This window comes from Loxodonta africana, chromosome 9 (assembly GCF_030014295.1).
Source record: "Loxodonta africana isolate mLoxAfr1 chromosome 9, mLoxAfr1.hap2, whole genome shotgun sequence".
NCBI lineage: Eukaryota > Metazoa > Chordata > Mammalia > Proboscidea > Elephantidae > Loxodonta > Loxodonta africana.
Genome location: NC_087350.1, coordinates 111,019,075 through 111,046,215, shown reverse-complemented (window position 1 = coordinate 111,046,215; position 27,141 = coordinate 111,019,075). Strand labels below are relative to the sequence as shown.

Sequence of the window (27,141 nt, the reverse complement as noted above, 5' to 3'; positions counted from 1 at the left end):
ATTAAATACCTCAGAACGTTGTGCTTATATAGTACTTCCGTCTCTTCCCTTCAGTGTGCTGCCGATATGTCTTTCCTAACAGCATATAAAATGGCTACTATCAATCTGATATCACACTTGCTGAATCACTAAACTTATTTTATACATACTCAGTCTATATTAGTAGACTCTGACCAAAGACCTAAAAGTGGCTTCATATGACACCCTCAGGCATAAAACAAAGGGGGTTTTGTGATGATTACCAATTTTCCTCAATGGTCAAAGCTTTCCCCATTTATCTATGGGTAAATAGGGTCACTATAGTCAGAATCGACTCAACGGCAATGGTTTTAACGGGTTTAATTGTGTTTCAAATCTGTGACATAACCAAGTTATAGCTATAACTGTCAGTTAAGTGGGTGTTATTAAACCGACTCGATGGCAACAAGGTGGGTTTTATTAAATACCTAACATAATTGTTTTACCAAGTGTTCAGTGAATAAATACGCCCTTATATTCTAGCCTCAAAAACAATTTAAAAAAAAAAAAAACTGGAAAATGAAAGTAAAGATTAATTATGAACTTAGAATATATACTAAAAGTTTAAAAAAAAACTCAGCTGGCAAAGATTCTTAAATATCTGGGGCACAATTAAACAATTTACATCTGTTATTATGTCACACCTAATTAAGTTTTTAAGTCACTAAGCAATGAACTTCCATTAAAAGCATATAATCATTACTTAAGAATATCCACAAGGTAAGCATTACCCGAAACTACCAGTCAGAAAACAACCAACCAGTATGTTGGGAAATATCTAAAACTATACCTGATATAAACCAGGCAAATGAAATTAATCAATTTATTTGCCCCTGGATCATTTTTGTGTACTAAAAATGAAAACTAAACCACACAGGAGAAAAGAAACAAAGTTTCTACTTTTCAATGCAAATTGTCATGTAATTCAGGAGAACAAAATTTTAAAATGGCTTTAGGAAAAGAGAGGAATAAATTTTAATGCTGACAATAACAGAGAGAACTTTTGGATTAACACCTACCGATTTTTTTCTACTGTTTTCCAGATCTTTGAGTTCATTCTCGATTTTTGTGATTAATTCCCTGAGTTCATCAAGATTAGTGCAAATAAGCTAAAATAAAACACAAAAACACAGCTTGATAACACATAATATAAAACACCCAAAATGTGGTAAACAGAAGTTGTTTTAACACACACTGAATTCACAAATAATAATTTTTCTTCGTAACAGCAAAAAGCAAGGAGAGCTCTGGTTTATATTTAAATAGGTATTTGTTTGTTATGACATGTGAACTCCAGGCTTACTCTTAAAGAAACGGAAATGTCCAAGGTGGTGCTTTCACCCCAGGCCCCCAGCTCTCGGTTTGCCTTCTAATCCAGGTACTTCCTTAACATCACTGGCTGTCAGCCCGGAATGACAAAGATCTGGAAACTCACCCTGGGTTCACAGGTTACTGAAAAATACTGAGTCGCCTCTAATAACTGCTTCACCGGGCAGTCTCCTAGTACGCGAGTAAGTGCACCCCAGGAGAACTGCCACTGTACCTTCCCTTTAGTTTACTAACTACGTAATTCAACAAACCTTAGTTGTTGTTGGGATTGCTAATAGAGGACTTCATCTACATGTAAGATCCTCAAAGATGTAAATGAAATTAAGTCCTCATTCTCAATGTGAGTTTAATAGTCTTAACAAAACATTCTCCATAGATAGCATTTATTTCCTTTCATAATTGTGTAGCTCATTTTATTTAACCTAGTAATGTTAACAGATGGCCAAAATAACTGGTTCTTAGTTATTGATAACCAAATTTGCTTAATTTACTGAAGTTTTAAACAGTGAAGTGTCAGCAATAACAATAAAAGTATTAGTAACTACATTTTGGTTCTTGTAAAATTACACTGAGTTTTTCAATTAGTTCAACATTCTTAACTATTTTTCTAAAATGATTTAAGCTCATATTTATAATATATATTGTGAGAAAGAAAGAAGATTTCTAAAACAAAACTGTAACCACACACAGAGGATAACTTTAATGTTGTCTTATTGTAATGTTTACACTGTGTGATAATTTTACAAAGCATACCATACTTACAAAGCTATTCACCATTAATTTTTATCAGCTTCATGTTTGTTATATTCATTAATTTCTATGTAATGGCACTGTTTTCCTAAAAGGCATACTTTCTTTTATTAGAAAACAAACCAAACAGAAAAAGTAAAGGTGAGTTACAAAAAGATCATTCTCAGTGACTACTAACTGACAAAAATGGAGGACAGGGGTCCCTCAAATGTCCTTTAATATTAGGTTGAACCATATGAAATCGCTGCTATGCAACTGCTTTCAAATACAAAAATGCCAATTTGGTTCAACCTAATAAAATGAGAAAAAAAATCACAGATATAAATTATAATTAGTATTAACAATTACCTACTGGAAGTTTATCTACACAATTTCAAACTCACAGACCTGATACAACAGGGAAAATAAGCATTTAAGTAATCCCAAATTACGCAATTTTAGAGTAGAAAAGAGAACATAAGAAGGTAGTGGAATAGTGCAATTGATATTTATTAGGCACTACACATTCCCATTTGCCAAATGTGGAGTTATAAAAGAACTTCTGATGGTCAAGCAGTAGACTGACTAGCCAGCCACATATAAGTGCCTCTAGAACCAGATACTGTTCTATTATACAGTGAACCTGCGAGAGCTGGAGCTCAACCAGACTGCCTTGGTTTTTCCCGGTGTCCCAAGTTTTCTGCCTGTGGCAGGGCGTAGTCTTACCACTTTCTATTGCTCTCTGTTGGTGGAAAATATTTGAGCTTTCCTTCTCTGCCAGGTTTCTGGAGGCTCTGGCTTTTGCAGGTTTTACTGTACCTATACAGAGCCGTAGAACTTCTACTATACCTTTAAAGCCTCAGAACAATGTTAGTTCTACAGCAGTTTTTTCTAAGTACTAAACTTCCTGTAGTATAATTTGCTATTAAGACTACCCCATGTCAAAATTTGCCCCAGAATTCACATATGGGTTACTTATACTCCTTTTCACTGAACCTGGTCTAATTAGTTCATATTACTTAGCACAGATTTCTCATTTACACGAACAGCAAAGCTCAGAGGAATTTTCACTTGCATCTTAGATGTCTCACTATGCAGAGAACTAGGGTACATTTTACATGTAATTTGTAGAAACCTACAGGAACAAGGAAAATATATACCCCCACAAGTAAACACACACTAAAAATTCAAGATTTCAATTACCAATTAGCCATGAAATCAACATACATTTAATATTCCATTTAAAGGAATAATAACGTAGTTCTCAGGTCAAACTATGACAATTCTCACAGTTTAAGTGCTGTATAAAATAACACTTTCAAGTGGGTTGCCTGGTTAGTAAATTGTACTCAATCAGCGCTTCTCAAACTTTAATGCACCTTAAGAATCACCTCGGGATGTTGTTAAAATGCAATTTTAAATTCAGTAGATATGAGGTGGGGCCTTGGATTCTGCATTCCTAACGAACTACCAGGTATGGTCTGCAGACCACTTTTGCATAATCAGGTATTCAATTATTATGAATTACAAATCAGCGTGACTACTGAAACATTCTGGAACTGATGAACATAAAAATTCAAAAAGGTTAATTTCAAATAGGGGACGGCACATTGAATTAAATGCACAGTGAGAAAACAAATGTTCCTTAAAATAAATAATATGATTCTTAAATATAAATTTCAATGAATTTGAGGGTCAAAATATTTTCAGCAACATTTATACTCTGAAACTATATTAAAATGGCTTAATATCTACATAACAACTTTATACTTTTTATGGCATATACCTTATATATATATATACATGCCTAATATATAGAGTCAAGTTAAGCTATTAAAAAATTCCTACGCAGGCACACAATTTTGTTACTGATATCAAAAGAAGAATAATCCCAGTTATGCCAACTCCCTTGTTCATATACCCTTTAGTCTACAACGCAGGGCATGCACGTAGCCTAGTAAATCTCTCAATTTCAAATGGTGTTTTTGAAAACAGAATCAATCCAGTAAGTAAAGTTCACCTTAATAAGGAGAACAGATGCATTTTTTGAACAAAGCAAAACATCTTATTAAAACCTCCTTCTCATTACCTTGATTTTGAAAAACATTTCTGAGGCACAGGGCCCCCAGGGGTGAAAAGGAAAGCTCCACAGCAGCTCGGATTACAGCCATGTCACACTGCCAACACTCATGAGGGGAGGTTTTCAGTCAGACTGCAGAGGTTACAAGAAGAGTTTTATCCCCAGGAAGAACCTCTTTAAGGCTGTTAACTCTCTCCCTCAAGTTAACCTTTCACTTGTCACAACCCATGGACCGGCCACAAAATCATAGATCTTAGAGCTGAAAGAAACCAAAAACATACAGTTTGGTCCAAACTCTTGCCTAAACTAGAACTGCGTATCTCCAATCCACATACAGGCTAATTAAAACTAACAAGGTAGAGTAACCTAAGATGACACACTGGTAAAGGAAACCCTAGAACCTAGGACTCCTCCTACTCTTGGTGCAGTGCTGTTTCCACTACATCATATTCTCTAAGGGGTCTTTCTAAACATGACAAAACAAAACATTCCAAGGATGACAACCAAACATGTACTCTGGTTTTAGGGTTTAATTTGTACCTAAGCTTTCATTTTTTACCAAATTGTAAGTATTAAAAGGTGCTCTCCTCAAGATGCAGAAATGTATGCATGAGGTCAAGTGGCGGGGGGCGGGGGGGGGGGCCGGGGGGAAAAGAGGCCCTGTTGAGATTTAAAAAAAAAAACTCCATGACTGCGTTTCAGGAAAATTACATAATAAATCATTCCTTACTTTATCACTACTGCAGGCAAGAAATTATGCCCTTTGGGTATAAATTCAACAGGTTTCAGAAACATTTACTTTATTTGCATGCCACCTTGTTCCAAAAAGGATATAAGGTAGCATACAAACATATATACAAAATAGCAAATTAAATTTAAAAAAGCAAAGGGCAAACAACACAGAAAAGTAAAAATGAATAGATCCCAACAAGATGGATCACATTCACTGCCATTCCAGTAAACAGATCCCGTAATTTAAAAATTATAAGCAAAGCACTAAGTGCATGGTGTAAATTCAACATTTATATTACATTTAAACTAAAATTTTATTAACAATTGTTACAACTGTGAGGGCAGGAAAATTCCTTCTCACTTATGATCACTCTACCAGCAATAATGACTATTTAAAAACCTGCAAATAAGGAATATCACTTGTGATATAAAAGTTAAATAAGTATGATTAACAAGCTAGCAATATTTTACTACCATAGTTAAAAACAGACATTTCTCTAAAAGCACCATATTTAAAAAAATAAAGAATTTTAAGGAGGAAGTAAAAATCCATGCTGCTAAAAGTCAAACAAAAAGCTGAGGTAAAGATATTCGTAACTATACGATCAAAAGGTCCTTAACACAATGATGAAGTACAGAAATTCTAGTTCTGGTTCCAATTTGTTACATTGAGAGTAGTAGTTTAGTTCTTATTTCTCAGTTTCTCCACTGGTTAAATGGAGAAATAAAGTTTTGGTTTTTTTTTTTTCAGAGTTATGTTAAGGATCAGTGAATTTATGCTTCTGTTTGAAAACAATACTGTTATTTAAGTCTTAGCAGCTGGATTCTGAATTTCCTTTGCAAGCAGCCTTTAAGATAAACCACTCATCTGGAATAGGAGTAAGCATGCATTGCACGGAAGATTTTGCCTACTAGTGAAAAGCAGAATCATGGTAGCTAAGGCTCTTAAAATTATTTTTTAAAACTCGTCTTATTGAGAATTGACTACTAAGTTTTAAAAATACTTTCGCTGACTCTCTGCTATAATTACATACAAAAAGAACTATTAGATTTCTTAGATATTAAAACAAATAAAAGGCTTTTTGGCAAAAATTGATTAACTTTATCAGGAAAACTGACATTCACTTTTTAGTTAACATTCTCATATTACAAAACGGATAAAGAAAAATAAATTTAGTTACTATAATAGTTATAAGTAACTGCTTAAATAACCAATAGGCTAACCACTTGAGATAAATTATTTCCTAATTTTTTGCAACTATTGCTGACTAAAAACTCTGACAATCTGCCCTAAGTATATGCCAAATATATAATCCACCATAATACTAGAATAGGGCTAGGCCTAAGTTTTTACTTTCATCAAGTATAATGATGTAAGTAATTATTAATTGGTTTTTCACTTTTCAAATTTTTGTAGGCTTTTTTTAATCACATGCCATTCTCATTGGATCAAATCCAAGATTTTAAAATTTTAAGTAGCCAGAAAAAGTAGGAAAGGTCAGTAATAGTTGCTCTGAAGCAAATTCTTAATTGATTTTCCTACTCATGAGCCAGGAGTTTTCAAAATGAGGTCCTAGGACCACTTCTATCAGAAGCACCTGGCAGGCTCACTTGAAAAAAATAAATAGTAAGAATAGCTATAACAGTAGGCTGGCCACATCATTTAATCTTCACAACAATCCTGTGAGGTATATATATTATTTCCCATTGTACAGACGAAGAACTAGAAGCATAAAGAGGTTAAGTAATTTACCCAATGTTACAGAGTTGATTAAGTGGTAGGGCTCACATCCACACCCAATTTGTCTGGTTCCAAAATCCATGTGCCTAACCACTATGCAGATTATTGGGGCCCATCTAGACCCACTGAATCACAATCTTTGTGGAATGAAACCCAGGAACCTGTATTTTTCATAAAGGCATCTGATTACTTTTATGGTGTCTAAAATTTGAGCACCCCCTAGGAAAAAGTGGATATGATTAGTCCTTTCATGGTACACAACAAACACTAATGCAATTCACTATGTGAATATCCACAGTGTATGCTCTAAAAAGGGGTGGGACTATTTTCTTAAATAGATATGAGATATGTATATAAATAGATATAAATATTAGGTGTGTATATCAATAAACATGGAATCTTCCTGAAGCAAACAGGCAGATATGTTTTCTTTCTAACTTTAAGAAGTCAACAAACCCACCGCCAAACTAAAAAGTAACTGAGGTCAAAACAGGATTCACTTTTTAAATTCATCAGGACTTTAAAAAAATTAAACTTCATAATTGAGTCCCTGAATATATCTCTAAACATGTTTTACTATCAATTTAAAGAAGAGCACCCCTTTTGCCAAAAACTCTGCCAAGTTTTTGCAAAAGGGATTTAACATCTATCCACCAGCCATTTCATCATTTTTAGCAATAAGGTATTTTAGAATGAAAAATGTTAAGAAAATCCTCTAGCTAAGTATTTCCATAAAGCATTTTCTATGTTTAATGTTAGAAATGTGGTATTTAAAACAACGTGGATAAAATGGATAATTTGCAGATTCTAAGGTGCTAAATATCCTTATATTGCTACAGCTTTTGGGAAGGAAATAAATCCACTTTATTATATAACAGCCTTCTTACCTGTGGGAAGCTTTCAAACAATTAAGGAAACAAAGTTTACAAAAGTATCTTGAGAGGTAAAACTGTAAGTTTTGCATTTAACAACAAAGTTACTGGTGGCCAATACTGTCTATCTCCTATTCTATTACGGTGCTATTTTTGAAGCAAATGACCTATTCTCTGGGAGAATGCTATCAATTTTCTTTATGAATAATACCCCAGTACTCATCTTGTCAACTAGGTACGAGAAACACTTGCTCTCTCATGAGTCTATTCCCTCTTCTAGCCAACACTGAGACACACACCCACACATACCCATACCCTAGGACCCTAAGAACCAGGAAAGGGACTTTGTTTTTAAAAGCTCAATCTGGCAAAATGTGTACTTTTGACCTTATTTTTTTTGAGCGTGGTAAGCAAATGGTCAAAAACTAACTAAAAGCATCATTTGAGACTGTTTTTCAAACATTTCTGTCCATGACCCACAGTCAAAAATACACTTTACATTGCAAGCCAGATGTGCACATGAGTGTGCGTGCACACACATGACTGAAACCAAAGGTTCACGAAACAGTATTCACCCTACTATACATGTGATGCACTTTGATAGCTTCTTTTCTATTTTGATTTTATTAGCTTAAAAAAAAATTGCTGGTCATGTAATCCGCTAAATTGATATCATGCCTCACAAATGGATCACCACCTATAATTTTAAAAACACTGCCTATGCCACTTATTACATGTAAAAGTCCATCCAGGAAGTTAGGAATGGAGGAAATAGCAGCAGGGGCAAGGTCTGTCTTGAGATCTACATTCTCAGGACTAATGCTTTGAGGGTCTGAGGGAAAAATGAGTAGGAGAACTAGCAAAGGCTAACATGATATCAGTGGACATATGGTGATACTATAGCACTAAATAATAGGTACAGGCAATGATATAAAGGTCTCTAATACTAGAGTCATACTTTCTGTTGACAAACTGGGACCAAGAATACCCAATATAAAAGAATTTCGTAGAAGATATGTTTGTAATTCACCCTAAAAATGTCATTAAAAATACTCTTTTCTAAAATACTGAGGAAGAAAGATGTCTATATTCTTTCTCTGGTAATTTAAAATATTAAATTTTTACCAATTAGTAACTTTCATAAAAATACTTCCAAAAACACTATTTTTACTGAAAGTAAACATGTCCACATTTCTGGATACAAGTAACTGTTAAACTCACATATATTATCAATATTTTCATAGTAACTACCCCAGTACTTTCTCTTTTACTTGACTTGAGACTCACAGAAATTCATTTCAACATCATTTTTATCTCTTGGCATTTAAGTATTAGTTTATAAAACTTTTGGAGATGTGTTTAACCTGAGATGGACTAAATATACTAACACAGAGAAAATTTTAAAGAAACTGTCATTTGTTGAAGAAAGAATATCTTTTATAAAATAGAAAAATTAAAAAATTAAAAAAATTTTTTTTGTGTGTGTGATTCTCTGCTTACTCTTTGTATCAGAGAATGAAGCCTTCACATAATGCTATGGCAGTACATACAATCCCAGAAATGTTTCCAGACCACTTCAATTAACCTCTCCTTAATGTTCTGTCTAATGTTCATATAAATCTAAGAGTTACAAGATTTGTGCTCCTACATATACTGCTATTAAATTACTTCTACTAAACTTAGTTCAGGTTATAAGAAGTGACAGACTTATTACTATCAAGAGACAGTCAAAAGGAAAATAATTGCGAAATACTAACAGATTTAATCTTGGTTATGCCTACATCTTCATGAAAGAAAAAGTCACAGTTGAAAACATTTCATTAAAAGTATGTGCTACAGTTTCTTGAAATTCAGTCAATATCTCAAGGGAAGATATAAACACTGACATAAAAATTTAAACAAACAAACAAAAAGTTGAGACAAAGTTGAAACATTTACCTGAAATTCTGGTACAGTGGGTGACTTTGTGACACTTTTCCTCTTCTTTGTGATTGCTTTTTTAGATATGGATTTTTTCCCTTTCAAGATTAAAAGAGAAAAGCTTCATAATGCTGTTTATAGCACTTCATTAACAAAAACCAAATTACATAGAGCCTTGAAAGTTAAATTATAACTAACAAATGGCTGCTAGTAGGTCAAATAAAAATAATGAATCAAAACAAACCCCAGTAAAAGCAAACATTAAACTATAACTACTTGTAACAGACATAGTAACAAACAGTTTTCTTTATGTAAGAATCAAATATTACAATCTCTAATGTGTTGCACAATATCAGAATTTACTGCAATAAGATTTGGCAAAAAGTCCTATCACTACCGCTCAGTTAAAACTACTTACATTCACAACTTAAAATGAAACTACAAAGGAAAAAAAAAAACAAAAAACCTTACCTTTAATAATCACTTCTGCAGTCAGGAACCTGCATAGAACTATACTCTGAAGGTTATCGTCTCTACCCAACCTAATTAGAAAATCCCTTCAGTAGCTTAGAAACAAGGCTTTTCTATCCCTTTAACCCTGCACTCACCCAGTGGGCACCTTTGGCAGTATTCAATATCCAAAGTTTTAAAAGAAGGTAAACATCTCCCTTTCAAGTGTACCTAGTCACTTGTGCAATCAGAAATCAATACAAAAAATCTCATATTCTTAAAGAAGTCCAATTCATGGCATAGATTGAAGTATCTTTACTCTTTGTATTTAACCTGACAACAAAGTTACATACACACACACACATAACCTCTATTTTTAGTAGGAATATGTTAAAGTATGTTTCTTCCCCCACCTACAATTAGCAAAACCAATTAACCAATTATTATTTAAGAAACACACTAGGTATAGGGCACTGCAGAATTTATGGGGAAAACAAGGAATTATAGAGACCCTGTCTCCCAGGAGCTTAAAATTGATGTATGGGAATGTAAAAACAAACAAAAAAAGGAAATGCTTCTTTGTTAATGTTAGTTCACAATCATTTATAGGCTAAAGTGAGCTTAAAAGTTACTATTTTTTTTCAAAAGGGAAAATGATTAAATATTTTGCTGTACATAATCCCTGATGCTCTTTAGATACAATTCCAGTTTATAATATCATTGTATTATCTTCTAGGCTCCTTTTTAATCATATCACAGAACTGCTACTGAATAACTTCTAACTTTCGACCCAGTAAAATGCATGTATACTATGCTTGAACTACGGCAGATTCTGACTTGCTGAGGTTCAGAGGAGTTTTAGTGTCCTGTTCTAACATCACCCTGATGTCATCTGACATCTGCCTTTAATTAATTTGAAATAAAACAGCCCAACATATATTTCTTTTCTCATCACTGTTATGTGCTTACAAAGTAACTACAACAGAGACGTAAACACGTATGTGAGTGGCTGTTCACAAACCAGTAATACTCAGGGTGAAGGGATTCAATTTTGGGTACCTATAACACAGTGGTTTTTTGGGTATAACACAGTTAATAATTGATTTCTGAACTGGCTACCAGAGGTATCTCTCAAGGGGCCTCATGAATTTTAACACCAGGATGCCTCTATACACTACCGTTACTATTTCTTAAAGATCACGGAAGAAGATTTAACAGTCTGCTGACCTAAGTCTACTTTAAGAATCTGTTCTCTTGCATTGCTCATAAAACCAAAAACCCATTGCTGTCAAGTTGATTCTGACTCATAGCGACCCTATAGGACACAACAGAACTGCCCCATCAGAACTGCCCCATAGGGGCATAGTTGGCTTCAAAAATTAGCTGGCTATAAAAACAGTGATTTGAAGGAAATGAAATCCTTCTTCATTCCCTGCCTCCCAGCACTGCTCTAATTAACTTGGAGGAAAAAAAAAAAAAGGAAAAAATCATTTGATTTTGTATTCAGTTATAAGCACAACTGAAGTCACCCTTGATATCCCCATTACCTCGATATTGTTGCCATGTAGGCACAAAATGCAGGTACTAAATTCTCAGTTACTCGAGCAGCCACTCCAATGGATTAAGAGGCTGAGGTGATGGAATACACGGTACTTGCTTGAGCTCACCAAGTCATCAGAGTACTTAAATTTTAGAAAGTAACTAGAGGCAGTATTGGGTAGTGCTTTTAAACCTGAGTGAACCAGAGTCTGAATACCAGTACTACTAGCTTGAGACACCTTGAGCGAACTGCTTTATTTCTCTGTGCAGTTTCTTCATCTGTAATACAGGGATAATAATTTTACCTACTCTGTGGGAATTAAATGAGTTAGAACATATAAAGAGCTTAGAATACTGCCAGGCACGTTACCATCAATAAATGTTAACTGCTATCTGCCTTAGCTGAGCACTGGTCATAGAATCTAAACAAAAAAATCTTTATTATCTTTTAATCTTCTTCAAATTCCTCTTTTATTAACATATTCCTTCATCTTAGTTTTTCTTGCTTATATGCCCTGTGCTACCATTCTACTTTGTAAACATAATGACTAATGCAACACTTATACAGAATTGCAATGATCTGTTTACGTATTTTCTTACTAGACTGTAAATTACTGAGGACAGAAATAACATTCTTCACTTTGTATTTACAGAACTTAAGTTCCGAACGTTGATGTTACATAAAAGAACCCTACTCTTCATCAGATATTCCATCACTCTAGGGTGGAAAAGGGAGGCAGGTAACTGCTCTGCAATTCTGAGGGCCCTTTTGAGTCCATATTATAATGAAGAAAACACTGACACAGTCCCTTTAAATAATTTACACAATTTATCAGAGTTTTACAACATGACCTAAGAATGGTAATCAGAAAACTAACATTTACTGAGAGCCTACTGTGTGTCAATGGAACGCTGGTGATGCAGTGATTAAAGCACTTCGCTGCTAATCAAAAGTTGGTGGTTTCCCCACCAGCTACTCTGTGGGGAAAAAGATGTAGCAGTTTGCTTCTGTAAAGATTACAGCCTCAGAAACCCTATGGGACTGTTCTGCTCTGTCCTACAGGGTTGCTATGAGTCAGATTCAACTCAGCAGCAAAGGGGTGCTATGTATCTGACACTTAGTAAGGCGATTTGCACAAATTACCTCATCTAATTCTCAAAACAGTCCTCCAAAGTAGATGTCATGGATTGAACTGTGTCCCCACAAAATACGTAGTGACTTGGTTAGGCCATGATATCCAGTATTGTGTGGCTGTCCTCCATTTTGTGATTGTTCTTTTATGTTACAGAGGATTAGGGTGGGATTTTAACACCACCCCTACCTAGGTCACATCCCTGCTCCATTGTAAAGGGAGTTTCCCTGGGATATGGCCTCCACCGCCTTTTATCTCTCAAGAGATAAAAAGCAAAAGGAAGTGAGCAGAACCTCATACCACCAAGAAAGCAGAGCGCTTCCTTTGGAGGTGTTTGTGGCGGGGGGGGGGGGGGGCAGGGGGGGTCCTGCACGGAGAAAAGATTGATGACAAGAATCTTTCTCCAGAGCCGAGAGAGAAAGCCTTCCCCTGGAGCTGACACCCTGAATTTGGACTTCTAGCCTACTAGACTGTGAGAAAATAAAGTTCTCTTTGCTAAAGCCATCCACTTGTGGTATTTCTGTTATAGCAGCACTAAATGACTAAGAAGATAAAACCCCCATTTTAATGTGGGATGACTGAATACCCCCCATTGCCACAGAGTTGATTCCGACTCCTAGCGCTCAGAAAGATTACTCAGTAATTAAGCACCACAGAGAGGACTCCAATGCTCAAGCTCCTCCTTATTACATAATTCTAACTTGAAAAAAATCATAGTTACCATTTTTTATTGATTCCTACTATGTGTCAGGCTCATACATACTATGTATGCATTTGCTATTCCAATCAATATAACAATACAGCAAGGTAGATGTTACCTTTATTTTGTAGTTAAGGTTAAGAGGCTATAAACGGTAAAACGGATGAAAGACCTACAGCTAACATCCACTGGAGCATAAATTTGAACACAGGTCTGTCTCACTTTAAGGTTGTGCTCCTTTTATGGCAAAACACTGCATTCTTTCAAACTTTCTGCAGGGACATAATCTGCTTCTGATTGATTTCAGGGCAGGTCTTTTGATTAGAAGATCTGCAAACTTACCACAGTTTAAAATATTTATGTCCTCAAAAAAAATCTGAACAGTAATTATCCTGTGTTCTTCAGTAAAAACCAGCTCTTAATTTTTACTAAATTAAAATTTTAAAATGGAGCATTAAAAAAAAAAAAAAAATCTTTGCCATTGAGTCGATTAAAATTCATAGCAGCACTACAGGATACAGCAGAACTGTTACATAGGGTTTCCAAGGAGCAGCTGGTGGACCCGAACTGCCATCTTTTGGTTAGCAGCCAAGCTCTTAACCAGTGTGCCACATGGAGCATAAAACCAAAAAAAAAAAAAAAAAGAACCAAGCCCGTGGCCATTGAGTCAATTCTGATTCACAGTCTACTACAAAACTAACCCAGCCTTTATTTGGTAATTTGTTTTTGCTCCAGGACATGGTATATACAGGGCAAGTTACATACTGCCCTCTAGTGGCGTCCTGTTTCTCTGCCACTTACTTGATCATACCCAAGGTCTTTTTACCCCTGAAGTCACCTGGTCCTATAAAACATAGTTCTCAGGCCTAGAATTGTGCAGAAGTGAGAAGTCAGTTTAAAATGTACACAGAATTCCAACATAATCCTTGAGCCAAAAACACAGACATGTGCAAGTGTCAACTTGTGCCTGGAAGACGGATAAGGAAATCTTAATAAGGCTTAGTTATTAATGCTACAGGTACAGCCTAATGAAGCTTTCTAAACCATGACGCTTAGAGCAGCTTAAGGAAGTCCAACCTGAGAGGGAAAAGCACAACTAAAGCTCTGTTTCACACTATAACTGAGGCACAAGACTCTAAGCTTCTAGAATCTGGAAATACTCCTCTTAAGGGAAGAACAAAGGACACTCTCATCCCCATTCCTCACTCTCTTACTCCTCATCTTCACCCCCCTCCTTCTCCTTCCTTCCCTGCCTGTCTTCACTCCTCAGTCCCTGGGGTTATTCAAGAGACCTCCACTCCACTGCCTTCCCATGTTTTAAAATTATCCCAACACATTCACTTCGTGCTTTTATTTTAGGAATTTTAATAAGTGAATGGATACTAAGACATTAATCGCTGCTAATGGTTTTTTAATGGTTAGGCAAGAAGCCCTGGTGGTACAGTGGTTAAGCGCTTGGTCGGCAAAAGGTCAGCGGTTTAAACCTACCAGCCACTCCACAGAAGAAAGATGCAACAGTCTGCTTCCATAGAGATTTACAGCCTCGGAAATCCTATGGACAGTTCTACTCTGTCCTATATATAGGAACTATGAGTCAGAATTGACTTGACAGCAACAGGTTTGGTTTTTTGGGTTTGAGTGGTTAAGTGCTTGGCCACTAACCAAAATGTCTGTGGTCAAAACTCACCACTGCCTCCACGGGAAAAAAAGACCTGGAGATCTGCTCCTGTAAAGATTACAGCCCAGGAAATCTTATAGGGCAGTTCTACTGTCATACAGGGTTGCTATAAGTCGGAATCGACTAGATGACACACAGCAACCATCACTGCCAAAAAGGAAAAACCCAAGAGCATTTGTATTATTAAAAAGTGAATCTGGAAAGTATCTGAGATTTGAAGTCACAGAAGTGTAATTTTGCCTCTTAATTACTAAATATGCATGTCTTGTGCTAAATAAACATTTATATTCTACAGAAGCTTCTGAGATGTTCTGTCTCTTAAGTACGTGGTGCGAACCTTAGCAAAACAGCTCATTTTCCCTGTATTCTCCTTGCCTATGAACAGCTTCCTCCCCACGGTGGCAATTCTTCAGCTCTATCACGTAATTCACAAACTCCTGAACAGTCATTTATTTTTTCCCTTTAACTTAGAACACTGAATCAGTTGCCAAATTCTGCTATTTATTGTAACATGTCTCAAAACGGAATTTTCTTCCGTCAATATGACAGAAAAATCAAGTAACCATGCCTTATCCGGGCTATTGTAATTCCCTCTTCCTAAAATTATTTTCTTCTCCATCTTCATCTTAACCCTACCAGCTCTGTGCTTCAGTTTTTTAAATCTATAAAATCCGTATAATGGGGAATAATAACAGAATCTACTTTATGGAGTCTTTATGAAGATTAAATGAGAAAATATGTACGAAGGTTTAGGACACTGCCTGGCACACAATAAGCATTATGTGAGTAGTAGTTTGGGGACAGGAGAAAGAAAGAAGCAAGAAGGGATTAAAATAAAAAAGAGATGTAGTAGATCCTTTTACTCTCTGTATATCTTGGCATCTCAAGTTGGTACCCTAAAAATCTTCCCCATAAACACACATACAGTTTAGGTTCTGTAGTACTATCAATACGGAACTATATAACCTTTTTATAAATATAGGCCTGGATGTGTTCAAATATCATAGATTATATTACTTTCTCAGCCATTTCCTATAAAGTGGCTCATTGCTTTTTACACATATATCTTATTCTAAACTCATTTCTCTGCATTGGGCTCCTTCCTGATTCATTTATTTAAAATAGCACCACAAGCCTAGAAAGACTAAAAAAAAAACAGCACCCCAAAATAGCACACTCTTGTCAAAGAGCTTTTAGAAACTCAGGTTTTTCATGGAAGTTTTCCTCTAATTGTGCTATATTTTTTTTTTTCCACTGGTATCTGACTTTATACCTCCACACTTTTGCTCATGGTATTAACCATTTTTCATTATCCAGTCCCCAATATTCTTCAAAGTCTGTTGTCCTCTGTGAAACTTTCCCTGACTGCCACAGCACACGCTGATTCTTCCTCTGCTTGATTTTTTATTGTGCGTTCAGTCTTAGCATAAGCAGTGAAACCTGTGAGAGCCAGAACTTGATGGAACTGCCTTGTTTTTCTGAGTCTCATGAGTTTTCCACCTTTGACGGGGTACAGTCTTACCACTTTTCTATCACCATTTTTAGTGGAAAATATTTTGAGTTTACCTTCTCTGACAAGTTTCCACCTCACACAGTTTCTGGCTTTTGAAGGTTTTACTGTACTTAAACCAAAAACCAAACCCACTGCTGTTGAGTCGATGCTAACTCATAGCAACCCTATAGGACAGAGCAGAACTGCTACCTAGGGTTTCCAAGGGGAGCCTGATGGATCTGAACTACCAACCTTTCGGTTAGCAGCCATAGTTCTTAAGCACTACATCACCAGGGTTTCTTTACTTATCAATTATTAAAATGAGATGGATATTTAACATTCTGAACCTTAGTTTCTCCCCTATAAGAGAACAACATCACTTGTTCTATCAAGTCAGTTTAGACAAAGCTATCATATAAAATGATTTGGTTGAAAACAATGACTATGTGGAGGGGGAGGGGAAGCCTTCCATAACAAACTGGTTGAAAGTGAATAACTATACACACCAAAAGCTTTTTGTAACCATTAACACATCTTTAATTATTTTTATCTGTTCAAGTTTTATAAAAATTCCTCAGTTAAAAAAATTTCTATTCATTTTCGCCAGCTCTGCCTGCTCTAAACAATCTATAATAGTATACAATCAAAGAAACCTAAAAGTCCAATAAAATGATGCTGTAGAAACCTAGTTACTGCACAAAGATGTTCATGGTATACTGTAATATGGAAAAAAAGCAGATTGTAAAATGGTATGCATAGTATAATTCCATTAAAAAAATACATGTCTTGAAAAGAACATGAAAGGCACATCTTAAGGAGTTAAAAAAAAAAGGAGTTAATCTTGGTTATATCTGAATGAACCATATTATGTGTGTTCATTTATTTATTCATTAAGTTCCTACGTAATATATCAGCCACTGTGCTAAGTTCTAGGGATCCAAAAACAGAAATAGCCCTTCTGACCTTAAGGATATTATAGAATAGAAAGTAGACAATCATCAAAATAACCTAGAAGTAAATGCAACTACTGTAAGTATTAAGAAGTATAGTACCTGATTCTATAAGCACGCACAACAGGGAAAATTTCAACTAGTCAAAAAGATGGGAAATGACAAAAGAGTGAGTGTTCACTAGGTGATGAGAGGACTGTTCTTTCTGCTTGTCTCCATATTCTGTAATGAAATGTATCATTTCTCTAATAAGAAAAACAGTAAAAAAAATCAAAGAGAAGAATCCAAATTTTTTCAACCTTGACCCAGCCCCACATCTCATAAAAAAGTATTTCTAATTTGTTTTCAGTTAATCTAGCTTGTTCTGCTTAAAAGACAAGGTTTTCCTGAATTTTTAAATTTTGGAAAAAAATCACCAAAGAAAACTTTCTAATCATCAGGCCACATTTTTCTTCTCCTGTGCACTGAACAAAACACAAGACGGGGCGTGAGGTAATGGACATGCTATTGTTTCCAATGTTTTTCTTCTATAATATTTCCAAGAGTAAGAAGCAGGGCTAAGTGACTAAAAACGAATTCAAAACTCAAAAAGCAGGAAGAAAACCCGCAATTCTGGGGAAAAAAAAAAATCGATAAAAATGTTTGATTCCGACTCATAGCGATCCTATATCAAACGTGCAGAACTACCCATAGTGCGCTATGATTATCCAATCATTTTCAACCAATTTGTCTTTTTGAGCCTTCTACTAAAAATAATCCTCTATCAGGGAGCGGGCTGACTCATTAGGGGGAGAGTAAATGGGAGTATGTAGTAAGGTGTATATAAGCTTACATGTGACAGACTGACTTGATTTGTAAACTTTCACTTAAAGCACAATAAAAATTATTTAAAAAAAAAAATCCCCTATGGTAGTAAGAAGGCTTATTCCAAAGTACATTCTGCAGAATAGATGGGCGATGGATAGCTACTACTTGAAAAAAGTCCTGTGTTAAAATAAATTTGACAAATACTAGCTTACACAAAATTAAACAGTACCCCCCTCCAAGTTTTTTTCTTCAAGACTTCCCAGAATCTTTAATACACAGGCTCAGAATCACATATCCACAATTCTCAAGTCCAAAAGGTTCTGAAAACTAAAGTTTTAAAAATAATTTATATAACAGCAAAACCTGCCCTGAACTGATGTAAGGCTCTTAAAAGCCTCTAACTCACTTAGTCTGACCATCCATTTTGCTGCAGGAATCATGTTTTAGATTACAGGGGCTGTCCCACCCCACGAGAAATGCTGTTGCTGTCGCCAGGTGCCGTGCAGTCAGTTCCAACTCACGGTGACCCCAGGTATAACAGAATGAAATGCTGCCCAGTTCTATACCAACTAGAGATATTACTTAATAAATGCTATATACACCATATTACTCTTGTAAAATCTGAAGATCTCTGAATTGCAAACATACCTGGTCCTAGAGTTTCACGTGCTGCATGTGGCCCTCCACTAATAATACACAATGTGAATCGAAAAGGTGCACCTCTCACACCTGTGCTCATGGAGCTCAGTTATTTTAAGTGAGAAGAAACACTCGAATGGCGTACGCCCCACGCTGACTATAAAGGGCCACAATATCTCATATCATCAAGAAGCCCAGGATAAAACCTCAGAAAGACATGAAGTGGGCCAAAACTGATGTAAAACACATGTTTTATTGTTGTTATAACATTTTACAGAACACTGTTATAACAGCAAGGAGTTTTAGCATCTGGTATAAAAAGGGAACTGGCCCATGCTTGCCTGGCACTAAGAAGGGAGAGAGAAACTTTATTTGCCAGATTTAAATATTTCTGTCACTGAAGACTTGACTTCCTGAAAACTGCTCTGAGGATAAAATGAGAAAGTGTATGAAGGCAAGTACATTACTTTTTTCTCTTTTCTCCATGTAAGGCTTGTTTCCCAAACCAAATAGAGTGGGCACACAAGTACTGGCTGAATTTGCCTCTGAGTGTTTGCAGTCTCTTGTCTAGAACCGGAGATGAAACTAAACTGACAATTTTTTCTCTAATTGTCAAACACCCTGAAATTTCATTTCAAAATGTACCAGCATTCTGTTTATAAATTCCTTTTAATCCATTCCTTAGTAGCTAATGTTTTTATTCTGCTATTGGTATAATCTATATAGAAGTTGCATCAGTATCTATTTTATGAAACCAACACCAATCATAATTACCTTTAAATACATGAAGAGTAGTGTCATAAACAGCAGAAACTTAAAACGTTTCTGGTGACAAAGCTATTAATAAACTACTTCTACATACTTTAGAATTACGAAATATTTCAAATTTTAAATTATTTAGTATTTTAGAGACTAATATACCAAAGCAAACTTGCTAAATAAATTCCTCAAATGAAATATATCTAGCCTAATGGATTGCTCAGAAAATTTAAACAGCTTATTTCTGAAAGTTACTTTAAAAACATTAAAGCTTTTCATCACCTGAATGGACAACTGAATGTCTGCATCTTTTAGTCCTCCAAAGTAAGTCTGTTCTTAATAACAAATTTATTTAAACACATTTAAGCATACTTAATGATTTATTTAAATAACTAAGGCATAAAACCAACTATATTAGTTAAACAAAATACCCACTTCCTCATTTGTAAACTCATTATCCAATTACTGCCAAATTTTAATTTTTTTGCTTCTGTGCAACAGGGATAGAAAACTGAAATCCACAAATGATGACGATAAACCACAATTCATTTTAGTAAACCACTCCAATTTTTCCCAGTCAAGCAACTTTTTACTAGTAATGGTTAACAAAGCTAATCATTTACTTTTATCTCATCTATCCTCTGGGGTGGATAAATGAGATACAAACTGACTAAATGGCAGATAATAGGAAAAGCAAAAGCACCTGAAAAATTAAAAAACAAAGCAAGCCAGAATTGAAGACATTATTTTTAGGGTTTTTTGTTGTTGTTTAAGTAGGCTGGCATTAGTCTAACGTACTGGGTATTTAAATTTGCTGAAAGACAAACTTAAAAATCCTTTTATAAAAACACCCTTCATGTCTTACTAGCTGAACTCCACATTTTTTCTCCTGGATATGGAAATATATACTGAAAACACAGTATTTAGAAATATATGATGTGGGAAAAAACTGAGACCCAGAAAGATTAAACTGACTGGCCTTGGCTTAAGAAGCTAGTTGCTATGGACTTTTGTCTTGGGAATAATATCTCCTGACTCTCCTAACAGTGCTTTTTCCACTGCACTGTGCTGCCCTGTAGCCTGGAAAAAAATCCCTGGAAATGGGAAGCATCACTTATGGAGAAATTAGCCCACAGAAATGTAAAAAAAATAAAGTCCAAAGATTTTCAACAGAGAATTAAACTCAGCTGTACTGTACCTGTATTTTTTGCTAGTATATATATATATATATATATAATCTCTTCTGCTCTGGGTTTTAATCATGGGGAATAAAATAAAACTTGACTGCTAAACACACACATATACATGTGCTGTGTATGCATTTCATTTTGCTCATCAGAGCTTCAATAATGCCTAACTGAAAGAACAATTTGAATTATGTTTTAAGTATAACTCTCACCCATTTGCATTAACTTACCCGATTTGTGCTTCTTGTGTTTTGCTTTCTTTTTAATGATCAATAACTTATTCTGGATCTCAGGCTTATAAGACTTGAATGCAAGAGAATGAAGACCTTCGCGCTTTCTTTGTAAGTTTTCATTCAAAACGTCTTTCAATTTCTTTTTCTTCTTTTTCTTCTTTTTTGCCCGCATTTTGGTTAGTTTGAGTTTCTTGTGGCTCTGCAGTGATTGTTCTAGAAGAAGATCCCTTACAACTCTGTGGCAGTTCATTTCTGGATAATCGCTGTGGCTTCCATTTACATGTATTTGGCAAGATTTCAGAGCATTTTCTTTTAATGGACTGGGTTCAAGCTTTACTCTGGAAGCATCACTAAATTTTTCCTGATTTTCTATAAACCTTATTTCACCAGGGCTCAGAGGCTCCCCAAAGCCAGTAACTTCCCCTGGACTCCCTGGTTTCTCTAAATTTTCTTTACAACAATCAGTTTTTTTAATTTCGCAAGGCCTGCGAATTCTAATTTCACAGTTGGATTTTACTTCCATTTCAACAGAGATGTCATGATTATCCAAGCTCATTTTAGCAGGGCAGCCAGCTGGATCAAAGTTAATTCCCTGCTCTTTCTTGAAGGCCAGAGACAGGCCTTCTCTACTACCCCTATGTTCTCCATTGCTTGTATTAACATAGTCACACTTCAATTTCTCCAGTTTAATCCGAGGTACTCTTTGTATTTTGATGGGTGGAATTGGAAATTCAGGGGCTTGAAAGGGTCTCTGTTTATAAATCCGAACATCTGCACCACAGAACTGTGGAAAATGTACGTAAGCATTCTCCAAATAATCATAGCCAAGGATAACTTCCCTGCATTCATGGATAGGTTGCCCAAGTACAGCATCTTGAACTTCTTTTTGTGTTTCATACACAAAGTCACAAAGACCCTTAAGTAACCACACTTTTTGGTAGAAAGGTAGTTCATGGAAAGGTTTTTCTTCCAATGGGTTAACTTCTCCAAGAACTTTAAAAAACTGGGGACACAAGCCAAGCTTCTCAGCACAGCTATCAGGATTTTCAGTCTGCCCCACAGCAGTGTACCACTGCTGTACCTTCTGTCTCAGTGCTGCTTCCCAGGTCCTGTAAGGCAAGGTAGGTCTCCGATGTAAGGTAGGTCTGCGATGCGGAGGACTTAATAGAGAAGTCATTATTTTTGATAGAAAAGCATTACATTGAGGCATCAAAAGACAACGTTCTAATTCATAAAAGACTATTTCTGGCAAATTTAGAATTTGCTGGGCCAAACAAAGGAAATGCCCAATAGCTGGAATCTCCCACATGGTCTCCATACAAGTTGGAGCTGCTTGAGCCAGAAGTTTTCTTTCCCATTCTTCTATTTCCTTTTGACTAGCTTCTTCTGCTTCTTTTCTTTCCTGTTCCCGAAGCCTAAAGGAAATAAATTAAACCATTATTACTTAAAGTAGAGAATACTATATTTTAAATAAGTATGTTTTATTTATCTTCAGCCAACAAGGCAACTGGTTGTTCTAGTTTTCAGCATCAGCACAAAGTATCCCATAACAGGTATCGTTATTTTTTTCAGATGAAGAGCTATACATATAACTTCACCCTGAGTTTTACTGATGGAGGATTCTAAGAATTTCAATGCATTTAAAATGTGTTAAATATAAAAATAAGTGAAAAAAATAGCATGTTTATTAAATGAAAACAATGGAATTTGATTACAATTTATAGAAAAATATGACTTCATATAAGAGCTATAAAGATATTTACATTCTTTGACTCCCATAATTCCACTCCCTGGAAAGTTTTACTATGAAATAATTACGATAAAAGCAAATGTTATGTGCTTATAGGTGCTAACTGGAGTTTCATCATACAAGAAAAACAAAACTATAAAGTTGTATTACAATGAATGGGAAATAAACTGACTTATAGTATATAGTCTCGAAAAATGTAAATTCTGAATAGCATGTGTAACACAAAAAAATCAGAATATAACAGAGTCCTTAATAGAAGCAAGAATGAAAATATGCATACATTAGGTTAGGAAATGACAGTATTGCAAAAATTTGTAACTCCTAGACTGGAGGGATTATAGGTGCTTTGTTCCATAAAATTTTCTTTACTGGCACCACTATAAAACCTTAATTATAATTTTTTTTTAATTAGAATAAAGCATAGGCATAAGTCTTCAGGACCTTGGATTAGTCAATGATTCCTCAGAGATGACCTCACGAACATAAGCAACAAAACAACAAATACATAAGCTGGACAACATTATTAAAAAAAAAAAAATTGTGCTTCAAAAGACACCACCAGGAAAATGAAAAGACAATCAAAAGAACTAAAGAAATTTCTTGCAAATCATATATCTAATAAGAGACTTGTATCTAAAATAGATAAAGAACACTAATAGAATTAAAAAATGGGCAATGGATATGAAGAGCTATTTCTCCAAAGCAAATATACATATGAACAATAAGCACATGAAAGATGCTCAGTTTCATTAGTCATCAGAAAAATAATAATCAAAACCACAATGAGATACCCCCTTACACCTATTAGGAAAAACTGGAACTCTCATCCACTGCAGTTCCTCAAAAGATTAAAGAGTTACTACGTGACTTAACAATTCTGCTCTTAAGTACATACCCAAGAAAACTGAAAACATGTCTAAACAAAATCTTGCACACGAATATTCACAGCAGCATTATTTGTAATAGCTAAAAAGTAGAAACAAACTGATGTCCATCAAATGATGGAGAGATTAAAAAATGTAGTATACTGGAACAGAATATTATTACGCACTAATGTTCAGCAATAAAGGAAGAGAAGGACATGCCATGATGATACAAATGACACATGCTACAATGTGTACGAACCTTGAAAACATTATTCCAAGTGAAAGAAGAAACAAAAAACCAAACCCGTTGCCACTGAGTCAATTCTGACTCATAGCCAGTCATGAAAGACCACACATTGTTAAGAGTCCATTTATTATATGAACCGCCCAGAAATCTAGAGACAGAAAGCAGATCAGCGGTTTTTTAGGACTAGGAGAGTTAGGGGGAAATGGGGAGACTGTTAACAGGTATAGGGTTTCTTTTAGGGGTGATGAAAATGTTCTAAAGTTGACTGTGGTGATGATTTGCACAATTCTGTGAATATACTATAAACCACTGAATTTTACATTCTGAAAGGGTGGTTGTATAGTATGTGAATTATCTCAATAAAACTTATTAATGAAAGAAATTAATGCATATAAAAGTTTTAGAAAAGAAATGAGAAAAACAAACAAAAAAAAAGGAAAATATAACTATCGTACTCTTGATTTTTTGTAAGAGTGAGAACCCTACTGTTACGGATTGTGCCCCCCCCAAATATGTGTTGGAATCCTGACCCCTATACCCATGGAAAGGAGCCTTGGTGGCGCTGTGATTAAGCACTTGGCTGCTAACTGAAAGGTCAGTGGTTCGAACCCACTAGACACCCTGTGGGAGAAAGATGTCGCAGTCTGCTTCCCTAAAGATTATAGCTTTGGAAACCCTATGATCAATTCTACTTATTTCTGTAGGGTCGCTATGAGTTAGAATTGACTTGATGGCAATGGGTTGGTACCCGTGGATAAAATTCTATTTACTACTCATTGAGGCCACATCAGGGTAGGGTGTGTCCTAATCACTTCTGAGTGATATAAAGTGCAGCATAGATACAGAAGCAAGCAAGCACAAATGGGGAAAAAAACCAACACTATTGGGTCACAATGGAAGGAAATGATCTACAAGCCCAGGAACTCCAAAGACTGCCAACTACCAGAAGCTGAAATAGACAAACGACTTTTCCCTAGTGCCATGCCCTCAATTCTGATTTCTAGACTGCTAAACTTTTTTTTTTTTTTTAAACTATGAGAAAATAAATTTCTGTTTTTTAAAGCCACCCACTTGTGGAACTTCTGATACAGCGACATAATTAAGATATCTTGCCTTGAAAAGTTGCATTAAAAAAAAAATTGAGAAGTGACTTATTCTTGGGCTCTAACTTACAAATATATGACATTGACTATTTTTCCTACAATCATATTGTAGGAAACCCTGGTAGTATAGTGGTTAAGAGCTACGGCTGCTAACCATAAGGTCAGCAGTTTGAATCCACCAGGCGCTCCTTGGAAACCCTATGGAGCAATTCTACTCTGCCCCATATGGTCGCTGCGAGTTGGAATCAAGTGGACAGCAACAGGTTTGACTTTTGTTTGGTTTATCATATTGTAATCTGTTAAGACAAATACTCAGAAAGAACACTATTTTAGCAAATACCAAGAATTCTCTTTTATACAGCAAGCCCACTTTTATATTCCCAGCAGAGAGGTGACACTGTAACTATCTTACTATATAACAACCCTGGTGGCATAGTAGTTAAGTACTACGGCTGCTAACCAAAAGGTCAGCAGTTCGAATCCACCAAGCACTCCCTGGGAACTCTACGGGCAGTTCTACTCTGTCCTATAGGGTCGCTATGAGTTGGAATTGACTTGATGGCAATGGGTTTGGTTTTTTGTTTTCTATATAACAGACACAACAAATTAGTTGATCAAGTAGTCCTAAGCATTGCTCTGGACCCTTGCAATGAATCATAAAACACCCAAAATGATCAAACTCTTTCCAAGTAACTGCATTCTATAATAAAGTTCAAGAATATGTAAAAAACCAACCAAATCCACTGCCATTTAGTCAATTCCAAATCGTAGACCTTTCAGTTGGCAGTCAAGTGCTTAACCACTGGGTCACCAGGGCTAAAAAATATCCAGCACCCAACAAGGTAAAACTGACAATGTCTGACATCCAAATGAAAATCACCAGGCATATAATGAAGCAGAAATGCATGACCCCTACTGAGAAAAAAAAAAAAAATCAACCAATTAAAAATGACCTGTAACTGACAAGATGTTAGAAGTGGCAAACAATTATATGAAACCAGTTATTGCAACTGTATTCCATGTAGTTGGAAAGCTAAATAAGACAAAGAAGATACAAAAAAGATCCAAGTGGTACTTCTAGAGATGAAAACAGATGTCTGAGATGATATACACTGAATGAGATTAATGACAGATTAGACATGGCTGAAGAAAAGATTAGTGAACTTAAAGACAGCAACAAAAGCTATTCAAATGGAAATGCACAGAGAAGATACTTCTGAAGTCTGCATTTCAAAAAGAAAATGACTGCAGAAAGTAGTTAGTTCTAAGATATAAGACTGGAAAACAAATGAATTTTTAATCATGGGAATACATATAGGCAAACATATTACAAAAAAACCCAGTAATAATGTTTAGCTTGGGTATAAAAATAAGGCAGAGTTAAAATATTAATCAACAACATATAAGATGGATGAGGCAATAGAGATCAAATTAAGAGTTTTTTAAAATACTATTCTAAAGTATTGTTCAGGAAGTGTGTAGAGATACTAGTTAGCCTTTTAATTTTATGTATAACCACTTAAAGAACAGAAATGGAGCACCTAACTTTTACGTAACAAATCAATGAAAACAGCCGTAAGAGAACTAAATCTTCATCTTCCACAGCTGGATGTCAATAGATAATACCAAACTGAAAAATCAAGAGATAGCAATATAAGCATGTGATCTAGAAATGTGGAGATAATTACGTGAAAAAAAAAGCTACAAGTTAAATGTGGACAGTTCTGAGGCATGGAAATTGAAGCTGAATTGGGGTAAAGCAGAAGACTGCTATTTTTTATTATAAGGCTTACTAGTCTATACAACTTTTTAAACTATGCAGCACATTAAAAAAAAATTCTTAAACATCAATTTTTAAAAATCCAAGGAATATCAGCCAGTTAAAACTAAAGATCTTGTTTACATTAAATTATTAGGTACTCTGTATCTTGCCATGAAATTGAGTTTCTCTACACCTTATACATCGAGAAGGGAAGGAATGCCTTCTTCAATATTCTGCTAACAATGGCAAAAGGGGTTATAGTGATTTCCCACAGTATGTAACTCAGAGCTTGTTTAAAAGTTTGTTATAGGAAACTGTATCTGTTAGAATATCTACCATTAAAAATTGGGCTTAATTACTATGCTTGGCACAAAAAATTGATTTTGGTAAACTTTGTCACAATCATCTCTGCTTATGAGTTCAAT

General features: G+C 35.3%; 1 protein-coding gene across 4 annotated transcripts in view; it reads right to left on the bottom strand.

The window, feature by feature from the left end:
* The window catches only part of BRD10 (bromodomain containing 10), a 97,158-nt gene that overhangs the window by 32,715 nt on the left and 37,302 nt on the right, over positions 1–27,141 (bottom strand). For 3 of the 4 annotated variants that reach the window (XM_064290528.1, XM_010587953.3, XM_023545275.2), the window contains 3 exons: positions 20,986–22,403; positions 9,440–9,519; positions 1,038–1,127 (listed from right to left, as the gene is read on the bottom strand). In XM_064290528.1, coding sequence (XP_064146598.1) covers positions 1,038–1,127; positions 9,440–9,519; positions 20,986–22,403 — 1,588 coding nt within the window. The remainder of the gene's footprint in view (positions 1–1,037; positions 1,128–9,439; positions 9,520–20,985; positions 22,404–27,141) is intronic. The other variant, XM_023545276.2, reaches the window with a different exon arrangement.